General features: G+C 39.2%; 1 protein-coding gene across 1 annotated transcript in view; it reads left to right on the top strand.

Moving 5' to 3' along the window:
- Positions 1 to 16,636, top strand: part of SNTB1 (syntrophin beta 1) — a 143,899-nt gene that overhangs the window by 114,019 nt on the left and 13,244 nt on the right. The window contains exon 4 of the mRNA XM_089517894.1: positions 7,916 to 8,055. Within this exon, the coding sequence (XP_089374020.1) occupies positions 7,916 to 8,055 (140 nt within the window). The remainder of the gene's footprint in view (positions 1 to 7,915; positions 8,056 to 16,636) is intronic.

Raw genomic sequence — 16,636 nt, 5'->3', positions numbered from 1 at the left:
TGCTGCCGGTGGTTTGAACTGGTACCAACTGGAATAGATGCAGTCTTCTCTGGAACTCAGGAACAAAGTAACTTCAACACAGATTTTCACTCATATGAGGGTTTATTGACTTTGTTGCTATTTACACTCTCACAGCAGGCTACTATACATCTATTCTCTTTCAGAGTCCATGCTAGAAGAGAAACTTGAATATAACATCAGTATTTGTTCTCTCAAAAGATCAACTTTCTCACCAAGTGGACACACCTCTTTCCCATGGAGTCACCATACTACACAAGAGCATAACAATAATACATCTGAACATTTTCAATACAAATTAGAAATATATTTTAACAAGTAAAGGGTTCTTTTTTAGACATTCTAACTATGGCTGTACCTTCACCCCAGAAATAATTCAATTTGACACTACTTTAACTGCCATGGCTCAATGCTATGGAATTCTAGGATTTGTAGTTTTGTGAGATATTTAGCCTTCTCTGTCAGAGAGCTCCGGTGCCACAACTACACATCACAGAATCCCAGAGCATTAAGACAAAGCAGTTAAAGTTGTGTCAACCTGGATTATTTCTCCAGTGCTGATACAGCCTATCTCACTGGTTATTTGAGGGACTTTGAAACTGTAACTGTGACTAGTTACTTTTTCCAAGTTCTTTCAGAAGCTTTGGGTTTTTCAATCACCATGATTTGTTTTATTCAAGATTGGGGGCTAACTAGTTCTTGCAATTTAGGAAGAAACGAAGGGAATTGGAACTTGATGGAGAGAGAGGGAGGAAGAGAGAGATGAAGTGGAGGGGGGCTTGAGACATGGTTCCAATGTAAGGCAATGTGCTTTTTCCTAAGATGCTCAGCATGCAACAGGGACGTGGGTCTGTTAGGACACTGAATGCTTGAACAGTGTGCAACAAAAAAAGTAGAAAACAACCAGAAGATTAGAAATGCAAGCTGAAGGCATTAAACTTTCAAGTCCCCATTGCAGATAGCATGTAATTTTTAAATAGGATTTCCATTGAAAGATTGACAGCATCAGCAATCTTCCATCGTTCAGTAATCTGGAAGAAAGAATACTGCATTGCACTCTATCCATTTCTGGTATGCATATCTAATTCAGAACTCTACATAAATGTCAGGTAGGAGATTGTTTTTTGTGTTGGTTTATTTTTATTTTTTTAAATGACTGCTGCATTACATGGACATCTGCTAAACGTTGAAAGTTGTCTGTCACCACTTGCAAGTTGGGGAAGGCTGGATGTTTGTCTCAGATAATTGATTAAATTTAATAGGAATGTAGATGTCACTTTTGCAGGTTGTGATCCTGTCATCTCTCATAAAGCAAGCCACAGAAGGATTTTGACTCTGACAGACCTCCTCCCCCCAAATGCCAGGGGTTTTGAAGGAGATTCATCATAAATAAATAAAAGTTTGCTTCTGCAGAAAATGCCATGCCTTATTATAACTGTAGAATGAACTAGGGCTTGAGATGAACAGAAAGAGAGAATCCATTTCAAAATAAATCCTCTCTTATTTTATTGTTTTATTCATAATGTTGATATTCCATCTTTTTGCCAGTGAAATCAGTGCAACATTCATAGCTCTTCTCTTTCTCCTTTCTATCCTCACAACAACCCTGTGTGGTGGATCATACCAATAGAGGCCAGAAATGTTTTGGTGGTTTATGGGAGTGTTGATGCATCGTTGCACCAGAACAAGACAGTTTTAAAATCTTTGTGCAACATCAGTGAGGCAACAAGAGATAAAGCCATCACTGTCCTCAGACAAGGCTATCCCATTAGCTCCTGAGCAGCTTTCTTGCAGACAGAGGTGGTTTTCACATTACACACACAAGCACATACATAAACACCATTGATGCAGCACCTATGGATATCTAACCTTTGCCCCTGACACCTGTGTGTGTGTGTGTGTGTGTGTGTGTGTGTGTGTGTGTGTGCCTTTAAGTCACCTGTCATCATATGGTGAGGTCATGAATTTCATAGGCTTTTCTTAGGCAAGGAAGTCAGTTTGCCAATTCCTTTCTTCAAAATATAGTGTGTGCTGGTGTAATTATGCCAGCCAACAAGATCACAGTAGGAGAGAGAAACTGGCCCAATGTAACCTACTGAATTTAGATCTCCAATGTCCCAAATCAAACACTCTGACCATGAGTACACACTGACTCTCTTACTGTTACAGTAATTTTACAAATCCATAACCATTTAACCTGAACATTCTCACTGCTTAAAAGTAAGCAGTTACAGATAAGTAGTGTATGTGCCTCCAAATCACCTGCTGACTTATGGTGACTCCATACATTTCATAGGGTTTTCTTAGGCAAGAAAAACTCTGAGTTGGTTTTGCCAATTCTTTCCTCTGAAATATAGCCTACAAGGTATTTGTTGGTGGCTTCCCAACCAAGTACGAACCAGAGCTGACCTTGCTTAGCTTCCAAGATCAGCTGGAACCTGGGACCTTTTGGATATTTAGGTCAGACATAAGTAATTACTTTCAATTAATAACTTATTTCAATAAAGGATGCCTTGGGCCCGATTTACACAGGCCTTTGCGGCGCCCCCGTCACATGCTAGGGGTTGGCTGAAGACACACCGTCCTTATTGGCCTCACCCCTAGCACGTGATGGGGGCATCAAATTGGCGGTGCCCTATACACACGGGTGCCGCCATTTTGACGCAACAGGCGCTTATCGTCTGCATGTCCCATGCCTTTGTGACACCGCAAGTGCGCCATTGGTGCATTGCACCATCACAAAAGTGCCACAAGAAGAACTCGCTTTTGGCGGGTTCTTTTTGTTCCACGATGGAGCCGCGCGGTTTGTCTGCTGCGGCTCCCTCGCAGAGCAAACCAGGGCGGGGGGAGACCGCCCTTTTTGGGCAGTCTGTATCCCGCCTTAGTTACATAATGCCTAAAATTTAATGAAGGATAACTTCACCTCTCTTTGAGTGATAGCTGTCAACTACCCATTTATATAGGTATGAGGTGTGGCCCAAAAGGGAGCATGTGGCCTGATTAAATGATACCACTACTTGGACCTTTTCACACTACATGGTTATAGCACAATAATTCCAATTTAACTTCCATGGTCAGGAAAAAGTAGAATATGGCAACTGGTATATATTTTGAATGTTTTAACTACATGTAACTGATTTCACTTCTTTTCCATTATTAATTATATAATGTTTAATTGTCCTTCACACTTGAATCCTAACGATGACATAGGAAGTAGAATTAGTCTTCTGTTTCCACCAATTTTTTATCCACAGATTCAACCATCCACAGCTTGAAAATATTCAAAAAAATACATAAATTCCAAAAAGCAAACATTGATTTTGACATTTTATATAAAGGCCACCATCCTATTGTAGTTAATGGGACTTGAGCATCCATGGATTTTGCTATCCATGGGGGGTCCTGGAACAAAACGCCAGTTGATACCAAGGGCATACTGTATTGTACTTGAAAGTAGGGGAAGGGGGCCACCAATTGACTGGATGGGTATATCCACACTGAAGAATTAAAACAGTTTGATCACACTTTAACTACTATGATTATCCTACAGATTTCTGTTTTTTGTAGTTTGGTGGGGTACCAGAACTCTATGACAGTCAAGGCTGGATATCTCACCAAACTATAAATCCCAGGATTCTGCAGTCATAGCAGTTAAAGTGGTGTCAAACTGCTTTAATTCTGCAATGTGGATGTCCCTGGGAAAGATCTCTGTCACCTGAAAATTTTTCATAACAGTTCATAATCATAGTATTGTAGGGGAAAGGAACTATAACTGCACTTTGTGTGTGACGTACTGTATCAGCACCAAAGAAATTAAAGCATATTAAAGCATTTCTTAATCTGCTTCTTGGCAAGCTCTTCTGATAGGGTGTTTGTCAGTTTTAATATAGATCATACGTATCAGTGTTGTCTAGGGAATATGTGGGTTCTATCATTTCCCCGAAATATAGCTAGCCAGCCTGCTGTAGTGTTATTCACTGCAGTGTTTAAGTGCAGGCAAATCATAGGTTGTAACCTATCGGATGTTCTTGTGTGCTTCAAGTCATTTCTGATTTATAGCAATCCTAAAGCAAACCTATCATAGGGTTTTTTAAAGATATGTTTGCCTTTGGCTTCCTCTGAGAGAGTATGACTTTAACTATGGGGCCCTGAGATCTGTAGTCTTTTGACATTTAAAGCTCTTTCATTGAGAATGCTAAATCCCTCAAATCTAAATACACCAGCATTGCAAACCTCAAGATTCTGTAGGAGGCAGCCATGGCAGTTAAAGCAGAAATTTATTTGTTTGTTTGTTTATTTAATATACCATCTTTCTCCCAAATTGGACCCAAGGTGGCTGACAAAAGATGCTTAAAAACAACAACACAGTACAATTTTAAAACACAATGAAAACACCACATTATAGTTTTAAGGAATAGATTCCTAAACTGAAAATTCCAAATTCCATCGGACAATAGTCATGATAGTTAAAGTGGAATCATAACGCTATAATTGTGTGGTGTGAAAGGACCCCTGGAGTGTAAATGATCTGACCCATGTATCACTCATGGCCCCTTACATGATTGAAGGTTATGACTGTGATCTCTAAGTGAGTCTCAACTCCAGAACACAATAAACTGCTTGAAGTAACCTCTTCAAGCACTGCTCCTGTGTTCGGCTGCAATGTTGAGGCTCCTGGCAAAAAAAATGGCACCACAGCCGAAGCTGTGTGATCTCCTTCTCCCTCTATAACCCTCCCCAACTTGGATCACTTGTTTTCCGTTAGGTACTTAACAGCAGTTCTTATTGTGCCCTGTGGGGAGTTTTATATGCCTTGGCTAATGGCCAAATCTGATAGCAACAACACAAGCCTGTATTGTAGTGCGTATTGGGATCAGGAAGAGATTAGAAATGAAAATGGCAGCCGCTCATGTTTTTTTGTTTTCCTCTTGAAATAATTCTCCAAGTATTGCCTCTTTCATTGCTGTCAGGGTCAAAGATATGTAATGCAGCCCAAATTTCCTGCTATGCAGGAAGTATCAAAACCCTGTGTTTATGCCTAATCAAGTTCAGCACTGGAAATTTTTATCTCACTTTCACTGAGTCCAAGTGATTGTAAATATAGGTTGGAATATAAATGTGAGTTTTGTACAATGCATTTCAGCTTCTTTCCTTCAACCAGTGACATTTCATTGTTTTTATATTCATAACTTGATGCTCATCTCTTGCTCTTTACTCAAAACTTTTAAAGCAAATGAACAAACAAAAAAATGTCAAGCTCCAGGATGGGATGTTTATTTTGCTTTAGACTCAATCTACACTGAATTTAGGCCTATAAGGTAGCCACCCTGGGCCTTGTACAAGGAGAAAGGCAGGATATAAATTAAATTTTAGAAAGTTGTTTTCTGAAGAGCTGTGCTTCTTGAAGAGTTGTAAACTGCGGCTGAAGTCATGTTGGTGACGGCCATAACCTCAGTTACTACAGCGTACATCTGCTTCCAGCTGTTATGAAAGGTGGTATCTCCTTGTGCAATGACACACACACACACCATGTACAGCACACGATGGTACTGGGCTACCACCACAAATGCCAAGGAAGAGCTCCTGGGCACCATCCAACTAAAAATTATGCAACTGAGAAAAAGGCACAGTTGTCACTCATTCCAAATATAATTTTTATTAACAAAGCCATAATATTTACATGTACCTACATTCATCTAATATCTATAAATTTAATTCAATTCAATAATAAAATTCAATAACAATAATAAAGCATCCTTCTTAGGACCTGAACAGAGCAATAGAGGACAGGGGATCTTGGAGATGTCTCATTCACAAGGTTGCCATGATTTGAGGTCAACTCAGTGGCAGTTAACAACCAATATAAAAAGAAAAGACGTCCTCCTGGCAAGCATTAAAAACTGTCAACCCTTCATGAAATCGAAGGTTTTCATGGCCGGCATCCATAGTTTTTTCTGGATTTTTTGGGCCATGTTCTAGAAGAGTTTATTCCTGACGCCCTGCATCTGTGGCTGGCATCTTCAGAGAAATTGAAGATGTTTATCCTTCCATTAATCAAACATTGAAGATAAGACATTGAAAAATAGTTGATCAAAATAAATTGCAGCATGTGCCAAACCATCCCTCTTTCCTGTCAAACAATAGAAACAAAGGTCTACCTTCTTTCATGTTTTTGTCAGACTTCTGTTTGTATCGAATAAGTAAAATGTTGTTGTTGTGTGCCTTCAAGTAGTTTCAGACTTATGGTGACCCTATACTTGTTTTCTGGGGTTGAGAGTATGTGACTCACAGAAAATAGCTCCCCTCATATAGTTCTCCTTTATGAAATGTATCCTTTATGAACCACAAAGCACTTTATTTATGTTCCCCCAAATTGAATATCTGCTGAAAAACAGCCTGACATTAATATATTATTTGGTTACCTTTTAAAAAAAGAAGCTCTTATTGTAATGGTCTTTCCCAGTTAATGAAAAATATAGAATGGTTTTCTGCAGTAGAAGAATGGCTCTTAATTTGATTATCAGTCGGCTGCCTCTATTAAAAATGCACTTTTTAGCTATTCAGCAAACTCTTGACTGGGCAGGTCATGTATGTTAGGAAACAAATACCCTCCCCCCCAAAAAAATTCTGAACTTTAATTCATTTAAAAAAAACCAAAGATCACAACTGGACAATTCTGGGGTGATTGCTCTGTCCACTAAGTACTATTACAACCTTTTAAAATCTGGAACAAGGTTGGACCTATCTTTACTCAGAGTGAAGCAGCCACTGCAAGGCAGTAGGTTTTAGTTGGGGGGGGGGGGGAAGCAAGTTGTTTTTTCTTTGGTTTATACTTCCTGGATTTTATTTTACTTCCAGGTTAGGCACTGGTGAGAGATTTGTTTCAGGTGGCAAAATAATTTGACCAACCCAGCAGATTATTTAGGTAGACTTTGTGATGGCCAGAGAGCAGGAGGAACTTTTGTAAAGAAATATATCAAGAAATGTTTTAACTTTTTTAAAAAAAAATGGACAAGTAGTTTGGGAGACCAAAGTCTTGGCATGAAAACAAAAATTCATGTCTTTTGTGTTGATTTAAAACGAACACACAAACAGATAAGATAACCTCTTCTCTTTGGCATCTGGGCAGCCATTGTAAATGTTGTAACTTTGGGAGTTATGTTGGAAGTCTTGTGGGCCATCCTGGTAATGCTACCCAGATTTTTTGAAATCTCTCTATGTCCAGAAACCTGTTTGGTTTAATTCTAGTTTGCCATTAGTTTAAAAAACATAGCTATCAGTGATGCCTTTTATTTATTCTGAAGTAACCTGGCCTGTGTTTGGGGTTGTTTTTTTTGTTTGTTTGTTTGTTTGTTTGTTTTTTGCGGGGTGGGGGGAGGAGGATTAATCCTTTGTCCCTCTTGCTGTTGCTGTGTGCCTTCAAGTCATTTCCATCTTGGCGAACCTAAGGCGAACCATGGGGTTTTCTTTGCAGATTTCCTCAGAGGGGGTTTGCCACTACCCTACACTGCCATCCTCTGAGGCCGAGAGAGTATGACTTTCTCCAGGCCACTAATGGGTTTCCATGGCCTAGCTGAGATACAAACCCTGGTTTCACAGTATTCACAGTATTCTAGTCCACTGTCTCTCTTGCTCACTATTCTGCTAATCTAACCAGTCAACCAACCAACCAATTACTTCATTTGTATCCCAGCTTTTTCCAATAATGGGTCTTATCCAGGTCAAATATAGATCAAAGAGCCCACACCCAGAATTTGTATTAATATATATTTATAATATTTATAATATGTATATATTATTTTGTTCTCACTTGCTTTTCTTGTCACTCACTGCCTGCCACTCACAATCTACCAAGAACATTCTTTGTCACTGAGGCTCACGTTCCTTTTCCCCCCAGGTGGTTGGAGAGAATGACAAGCATTGGAAGGCAGTGCTTGTGGTGCTGACTGAGAAGGACCTCTTGATGTATGAGAGCATGCCACGAATCAAGGAGGCTTGGTTTAGTCCTCTTCATTCCTATCCCTTGCTGGCCACCAGGTACCTTGTTTTATTTAAGTATGATTTCAAAGATATGGACATTGTTGCTGTATCTGTTTTTCTTTAGCAAATGATAGTGAGCTCTTGAATCATCCAAATGAAGCATGCTCAGAGCCCACAAACCGCAGAAGTGACCCAGAAGCAAGTGGCTGATTAACGCTGATGTCACAGACAACTGTTCAGGGTTTCGAACTTACTGGCTTAGCTGCTTGTTGTTACAGAGAACTTGGGCAGATTGTCTTGAGCAAAGGAGCGTTAATAAGGACTGGGAAGACCATAGAATTATATACTCTAAGATCAGCAAACAACTATTGTTTTTATAAGACTATAAAAAAATTTCCCCATGCCACTGGCTGTCAAAGAATGTGGTTCTGCAAATAGGCGAAACAGTTTTGGAGCCTTGAAAATGGGGAAGCCCAACAGACAACAGCAAGAGCTGTGATGTATGCAAGGCCCCCTAATGCCTTCAGATGTAATTGTTAGTACCTGGATAGAGTAGACCCATTTAGTTAATGTATTTGCACAACTGTTACCTTACCAGTCACCAAATGATTCAACAAGTCTTCATTTTTTTTTTGGAATTAGCTTATTGGATTTAGACCAGTTCTTTATCCAAGTCCCTTTCCTGGCTCCCCCCCCCCCCCTTCCCCTCTCAGCTGAACTTCAGTGGCTGGTGATTGATTACAGAGAGGGCTCCTTTATTTGTGGCCCATTAAATATGGAAATATTCCTTCTAGATAGGCTTCTCTGCAGGGACTGTCAGTGGTTCCACTGACTTGGGGATGAGGAACCCACTCTTGCTTTACGGCTGTTCCTCCCACATCTGTCCCAGGTTATACAGTCAGGAAGAGGACCTAACACTAAAATGGTCCTGAACAACCTGGAGCAGCTGCAAGAAGAGTGGCTGTAAAACAGAGAAGATCTGTTGCCCACATGGCAACAGATCCACCAGTCTTCCCTGCCTGCCTGGTACCATAAAGTTTCTTGTTCATTTGCTCAGACATTCTCACACATACTATAAGTGTCTCTGTCTTTTCAGGTGTTTTATAGGTATTACAAGCTTTTTATATCTCCCTTAAATTTTAGTGGTTTTGTTCTAGCTTCTGTAATTTTTCAGTTTTATTGCTGTTGTTTTCATCATATGCTTTCCAATGGTATGCTGTTGTTTTTGTTACCAAAGGGCATCTTTTAATAAGCATAAACAGGTATGTTATTTATTAGGTTATTTGAACTCCCTCAAAGTCTTCTGCTTCTCCCTTGCAACAAGGCACTTGGCATTCTGTGATTATTCAGTCCTTGTTTAGTAGTGTTGGGTTTTGTTTGGAGAGAAGAGGAATCTTAACTTTTTCCTCCTCTCTCCCTTTCCCTTATGGTGTCCTTAGGCAGGCTGGTATTTCCCTTGTGTCCTAATTGCACACATTTGGCTACATTGTCCTTGTAGCAGGGTTTACTGTTAGGGTCAGAAAATACTCTGAACAAGCATGGGTGTAACTGATTCAAACTGGTATTACCTTGCTGCGTGCCTAACAAAGCAGATAATTATATCCAACCATGTTATTTGACATATGTTTCATTTGTTTAATTGTGCAGAACTGGATATGAAAATTCAGGTTTAGGCTTTGTCATCTTCTGAGACTTGTGGTGCAAGCACTGATTCTTAATGGCTTGCTTAAGTCATAATGGCTCAGCTGGAATCTTTGCTCACCAGTGGAGCCTCTTGCTATGTTAGACCAAGGTCTATAAAATTCAAATTTTCAGTTCAAATCAAATTCAAATTTTCTTTCTGATAGCAGCCAAGTGAATGCTGCTAACCACTAACAAATGAGATATTAAATTTATCTGATTTATACTCCACTTTTTTCCCCAAAGAAACTGGGACTCTCCATCGCTCACAACAAAATTAAAAGCAGGTGAACTGAAAGGCAGTAGGAAGAAAGGAGGCCTACATTACAGATGGATTGGTTCAGTAAAGGAAGCCACAGTCCTGAGGTTACAAAACCTGACCAGGGCAGTTATTAACTGAGGCTCTTGTAGGTCCTTTATTCATAGGATATGAATCACACAAAAGTAGCATACAAAAATATGTAAAGCTACCCAGTTGAATGTCTTGTGCATACACAAATTCTGCTGTGGAATATTTGGCCATATTTTGTCTCACATGGAGTTGCTACAGTCACTTCAAAGTCCAGAAGTGAAGTTTTCCATGTAGATTAACATGGTGCACAGATGCTCATTGTGAATTGATGTGCAGCACATTGAGCATGCAGATGGCCTGCACATTCACATGCAGATGCACATTGGGTTCTGCATTTGGTTGGGAACATTCACTAGCAAGGCAGCATTGTGAAACTGCTGTGGAATTCTATAAACATAAAGCTTTATGAACAATAAAACTAAATCCTATTCATTTAAAACTCAATTTAAAAACATGCTGATGAAAAAGTACAGTACTGGTCTGTTAACAGCCCCTTTCTATCAGCCAGTCAGATGTCAAAAGCTTGCCTAAATAATAAAAAAGTACCTGCCTGCTAGTGTAAAGAAAATGGGAGCAGCACAATAGAAGTTAATGGATAGCTTCCATTTCTCAGTACAGTAGTAGTTTTCTTATACATGAAGGCTTCATGTAGTTATCACAGATGACAGTGCATGAGAAACAAATTAGCCATGAATTTCTTATTTAAGGGTAACAGGTCCAGTTGGACATACCAATGTAGTGGCTTTAAAGGGTAAAATGGGGATTGCAAGATGGCAAATCATTAGTTATTGATTATATTTTTACAGTCAGAGAGTATGAAAGGCTCTTGTAGCATTAAAGTTTTTATCATTGTATTTTTAATGTCAGGGATGCTTGTGCATGACATCAAATACTAAAATAATTGGACTGACCCCATAGTACTTTGCTTTTTTTTGCTTTGGGCAGCAATAAACCATTTGGTTGCTCTCAGTGTAGAACCAATACATACATGGTGGAAGGCAGCATACCCACTATATGCATTCAGATGCATATCTGCATCATGGCTCTTGAGCAAGCTTATTTTTCTGATGCTCCAGAGACTAAAACACAAATCAGTGGGTTCAAATTACAAGAAAAAAGCTTTCAGTTAAACACTGGAAGCAACCTCTTGACTGTAAGAGCTGTTTGACAGTAGAATCGATAGTCTCACAAGATGGTGGGTCATCTTTCTGTGGAAGTCTTTAAACAGTGGTTGAATGGCCATCTTTTTGGAATGCTTTAGTTGTGTACTCCTGCATTGCTGGGGGTTGGTAATTTATGGTCCCTTCAAACTCTAATTCCATGACTCTATTTGTATATGCAGCACTCCAAATAGTCAGATACCCCTGGAAAACATGCTTCCAATGTGTGTGGAGCGCTATATGTACATGAAGCCCATCATAGATGTGAATTTTAAGATAACGCCAGTAGCATCCTGCCAAATGCATTTTTGTTAGCAACGGAGAGGATTTAAGCCTGAATCTTATTGGTTACCCCAACTAATTTTAGACCAAATGGATTAGTTATTGAATTGTGAGTCAGTACATAGGTATTCAGTGGGTCTGCTCTAGTTAGGACTAGCAGTAGAATATAAGCATTAATTTCCCGTGTGAAATAGGTTTTGTGACTCATAATCAAGAGGCGGGGGGTGGGGCGACACTATTTACTCTCTCCATGCACTTTGTATGAACCTATAGGCCTGTTACAGACTGCCAAAATAAAGCTGCTTCAGGTCTCTTTGGAGGTATGCTATTTAAATGATGCATGGGTCCTAAGAGTTCGGAGGTCGCGCCAAAGCCACACTCCATTCCTAAGCACTGGAGTGCAGCTTTGGTGCAGCTTCCAGATTCTTAGGATGCATGCATCATTTAAATAGCATACCTCCAAAGAGACCCGAAGCAGCTTTATTTTGGCAGACTGTAACAGGCCTATATGCTTTCTTTGGGTTGTACTCTGTGTGTCACTTTTGGAAGCAGTTCTTTCCTGTTGGGTTCTGTAACAGCACTTTTATATGTAAACAGTTCAACATGGGAGAATTAGATTTCTTGTTACAGCCCTCTTTCAGGAATTACTGTATCTACTCATGCATAAGTCTAGAAATTTTAGTCAAAAATGGACCCCAAACCCCTGGGTTGACTTATTCATCAGTCAATGTACTTTACTGTACTTTAATTCTTATCAAAAAAAGAAACCATCCCCTTCTATGAGTAGAGTGACTAAAGGTGAGAGCTTATTCTGTTTTAAGAGGACCTAAAAGAAGCACCAATCTTTTCTACTATCTCTGCCACAGCACTGCATCTGACCTTTTCAAATTTCTGGGTGGAAAAATGGCAGAGCTGGCAGCTCTTTGGTGCTTGCCCTGAAAGGAGCACCAAAGAAATTGGTATATGTTTGTCAGCTATCTGGGTTAAAATCATGCAGAGTTATTGCATTAAACGCTATAATCACTGCTAATATAGTCACCAGTTTCATTGCTTTGCCTTTTCATCCTTTTTGACACATGTATCTTTTCTTAGCCCCATATATAGCTATTGGCCTCCTCCACACAACCACCATTTACCTTAGTTTGCTCCTCATTCATCCTGCCTTTAGGGTGAGCACAAACAGTTGTTTGTAAGTTGTTTGGCATCATTTTACTTTGCTTCATCCTTTATATCCTTTGTTAAATGCCTCTTAGCTTTAACCTTGACATATTCACAGGTCATATTCAAATTCATAATTTTGGCCCTGAAATCTGCCCTCAATTTACACATGAGTCAACTTATTGTTGAGTATATATGGTATATACTATTGGCACTAATGAAGCAGCTTGGCCTTGTACAGTGCCAAGTGTTCAAAATATTAATAACACTGAATCGTCTTTTTTTACTTCCCCTTCATGATTTTTGTTGGCCAGTTTTTTCCTCTAGGGAAGGACAGTTATGATAAGGAGGACATTTTCCATGGGATAGGAGATATCAAAGTAACAGCTGGTTATCACAGTGAAGGAGTGATGGAAAGTAAACAAAAACAGTGTAGGAGAGCTTGAAGACACTAGCTATGCACCAAAAAGAACAACTAGTTTAGAGCAGACTTCAAAGCAAGAGCTATTTGTTTATTTTCACCCTGCTGTCTTAAAAATATATCAAAAATCACATATTTATGAAATATCCCTCGTGCAAAGGTATATACTATTTCATGCACGCCTAATAGTGCCTTTCCTCCAGTAATCTCAGAATGGCATTTTAAGATTCAGAAGAGGTTTAGGCTAGAAGCTAGTAGTTAAAATCTACTACATTTGGTCCTCCTTATCCACTGATTTTTTATCCTTGGATTCAAGCATCTATGGCTTGAAAATGTTTAAAAATGTATGAAATCCAAATAGCAAACCTTGATTTACCATTTTATATAAGATATACCATTTGTTATGCCATTGCATTTAATATGACTTGAGCATCCATGGATTTTGTTATCCACAGGTGATCCTGGAGCCAAACCCCAGCAGATGACAAGGACCCACTGTAGTAAAGTTCCCCACATGACTATAGATGGGTTACAGTGAGTCAGCCTGACTAAAATCATAAGATAGTTTGTTTGTTTTTAAGTATATTAAGGTTGCCTTGTAACACAGTTGTCGTGGAAGTGTGCAGCAAAAAGCAGGACAATTTTAAATTCAACAAAAATAAAAGTATAATGCAGAATAAATATATGCATTTCCAGTTTAAAACCAAGAAAGACTCACTGTTTTTTGATACCAAATGACACAAGGGTCTGTTTGGAGTAGTCATTTTGAAGCTAAGATCCACCAGTGAAAAGATGTTCGCTTGTGGGGCTACCTGCCACAAATCACTTGGCATGTGCATTTGGAAAAGGGCCTCTGAAGATCACATGGTCTGCACATGTGTATGTAGAGAGGAGAGGTTCCCTAGGGCCCAAAGTCTGTGAAAGGTCTTAAAAAGCAAAATCAGCTCAGAGATGCACTGAGGGTGATTAATGATGGCCAACCATTGCCCAGGTGTGCTCATGACCATGCCTTTTCAATTAAAAGAAAAAACAAAATAGGATACACTACCCACAGGTGTAGAGATGAAGACGGCCATGAGAAAAATATAACAAAATGATTTAAAATACTGGCTTAAAATACACAGGAACAGTGAGTGAACATTTTATGTGTCACACTGGAATTTTGTGGGATTAAACTCATGAAAGGCAAAAAGTCATATATTCATTTCTAAATATGCATAAAAATTCAGATGGAACCAAATTGCCTTTCTAGCATGTGTCCAATTAATGATCCAACTGTTTGGCGCTAATTGTTTCCCCTTTAGCATCCACAATACTGCATACAATATGAAGTAACACTTTTCTAGGTCATACCTTCTTTCTGTATCTTCATAAAAGTCAACCTGTTTATGATGTCTTAAGTTTAAAGGCTTAAACAGTGGATATAAACACACTAAAACACAAGAAAATTAACTATCGGGGCATTTTGCTGCATGAAACAAAGAAGCACATGGAGCCCTTCTCCATTCAGTGGGCCCTTAGTATCCGCTGGGGTTTGGCTCCAGGACCCTCCGTGAATACCAAAAACCATGAATACTTAAGTCCAATTATATACAGTGGCATAGTAAAATTATGTCCCTCATATAAAAGGGCAAAATCAAGGTTTTCCTCTTGGAGTTTATATATTTTAAAAATATTTCCAAGCCGTGAATGTTTGAATACAAGAATTTTAAAAATCCATGGATATCGAGGGCTGTTTGTAAATGTTGAGAATCCCTTATCCAGAATTCCAAAATCTGAAATATTCCAGAATCCAAAATTGTCCACATGGGTGGCTGAGATAGTGACACCTTTGTTCTCTGATGGTTTGATATCCCCAACTTCATTTCATGCACAAAATTATTAAAAATATTGTGTATACTTTACAATTATCTTTAGGCTACGTTTACAGTCAGTCCTCCATATTCATGGTTTTTTTAATCCACAGATTCAAACATATATGGTTTGAAAATATTTTTAAAATAGATAAAATCTAAAAAGCAAACCTTCATTTTGCCATTTTATACAAGGGACACCATCTTACTGTGCCACTGAATTTAATGGAAGTTGAGTATCCATGGATTTGGTATCTACAGGGGCTCTTGGAACCAAACCCCAGCAGATACCAAGGGCCCAATGTTTAAGGTATATACAAAACATACATGAATTTTGGTTTTAGACTTGAGTCCCAAAATCCCAAAACTCCAAAATCCAAGACTTCTGGCCCCAAACATTTCAGATAAGGTAAGCTTACAGGTTGCTGTATGTAGTGCCCAATGTTAGTCAAGTTGTTGTCATTCCTGTTGTTGTTTTGCTATATTTGTGAAAATTCCACAAATATCCCTCCTGATAATACAAATTTTAAAAAACAAACAAAAAGGGGGGTTTGCTGCCCTTTTACAACACCCAAAATATGCCACAGGTGGCTGTCTTACGCTACTAAATACGTATTACAGCAATGGATGTCAATTGAAAAACCGACAAAACCTTAGCTGTTGACATGAGGCTCAGTCTATTGCCAAGGTTCTACCACCACTGTTGAATTATTTGGTGACTTAGGGAACTCTCTCATGTTACTAGCTAAAGATGGCTACACATAGTGTTAACTTCTAAGCTAGCAGGCGAAGCATATCATGCATAACTGTGGAGAACAAATTGAGATAAATGTGGAGAGACTCAACATTGACCTGATATACTCTAATATCCAAACACACACAGGAGTCCTGTGCTGTAAAGAACTAATGCAAAGCAAGATGTATGCATGTATATATGTATGCATTTCTCTCTCTCCTCCCCCAATATCCAGCATTTTTTCTGACATGGGAGCTAAGATGGCACACACCATTATTTTTAAACTTCGTTATTTGCATATCTGCATAACATGAGTATTCGTATAATTCTGAGAAAACTATGTTCAAAATTTTCCACCAGCTACTTAGGGCCAAAACACCCTGCAGTTTGAGACTGCTTTAACTGCCCTGGCTCAGTGCTAGGGAATCCTGGGAATTGTAGTTTATTGTAGGACCAGAACTTTCTGACAGAGAAGGCTAAATGTCTCCCAAAGCTACAGTTTTCATAATTTCTTAGACCTTTCAGATCTAACTGGAATTCTTCCGAGCCACAGCCTAGACAACAACAGTCCTCAGGGTTTAATAGAGGATCTGCTTCCTCTGCTAACAAGGAGAATAGGAGGCCACACCAGTCCTTTTCACTCAGAATATCTCTCAGTGCAAGCATGTCTTCAGCATTTTGCCAATTGCCGGGAACACACATCCCCTAATACTTGGGTTTGCAGGACAGTGAGAGATGGATATACAATTGACTTCCTCCAGAAGCATCTGGATTACTTTGTCCAATCCTACATGCCCAAGTCTATCAAGAGATACTATCCGATACTCCAAGCCATAGCACACCTGGTTTATATAAAGGCCTTAAAGAGCCAGTACTGAGAATTCTAGGATGTTAATTTTATTTTTGGCTCCCAAGAAAACCAAAGACTGGTGAACTGTATTGAACCTGCAGAGGGTCAACCAATTTGTCACAAAGCAGAAATTTCACATGGAAAAT

The sequence above is a fragment of the Sceloporus occidentalis genome, unplaced genomic scaffold (assembly GCF_023333645.1).
Source record: "Sceloporus occidentalis isolate IW3139 unplaced genomic scaffold, rSceOcc1.0.p SCAF_3, whole genome shotgun sequence".
NCBI classification, from domain to species: Eukaryota; Metazoa; Chordata; class Lepidosauria; order Squamata; family Phrynosomatidae; genus Sceloporus; species Sceloporus occidentalis.
Note: the sequence above shows the minus strand (reverse complement) of the source record. Positions and strands in the feature narration are given on the sequence as shown.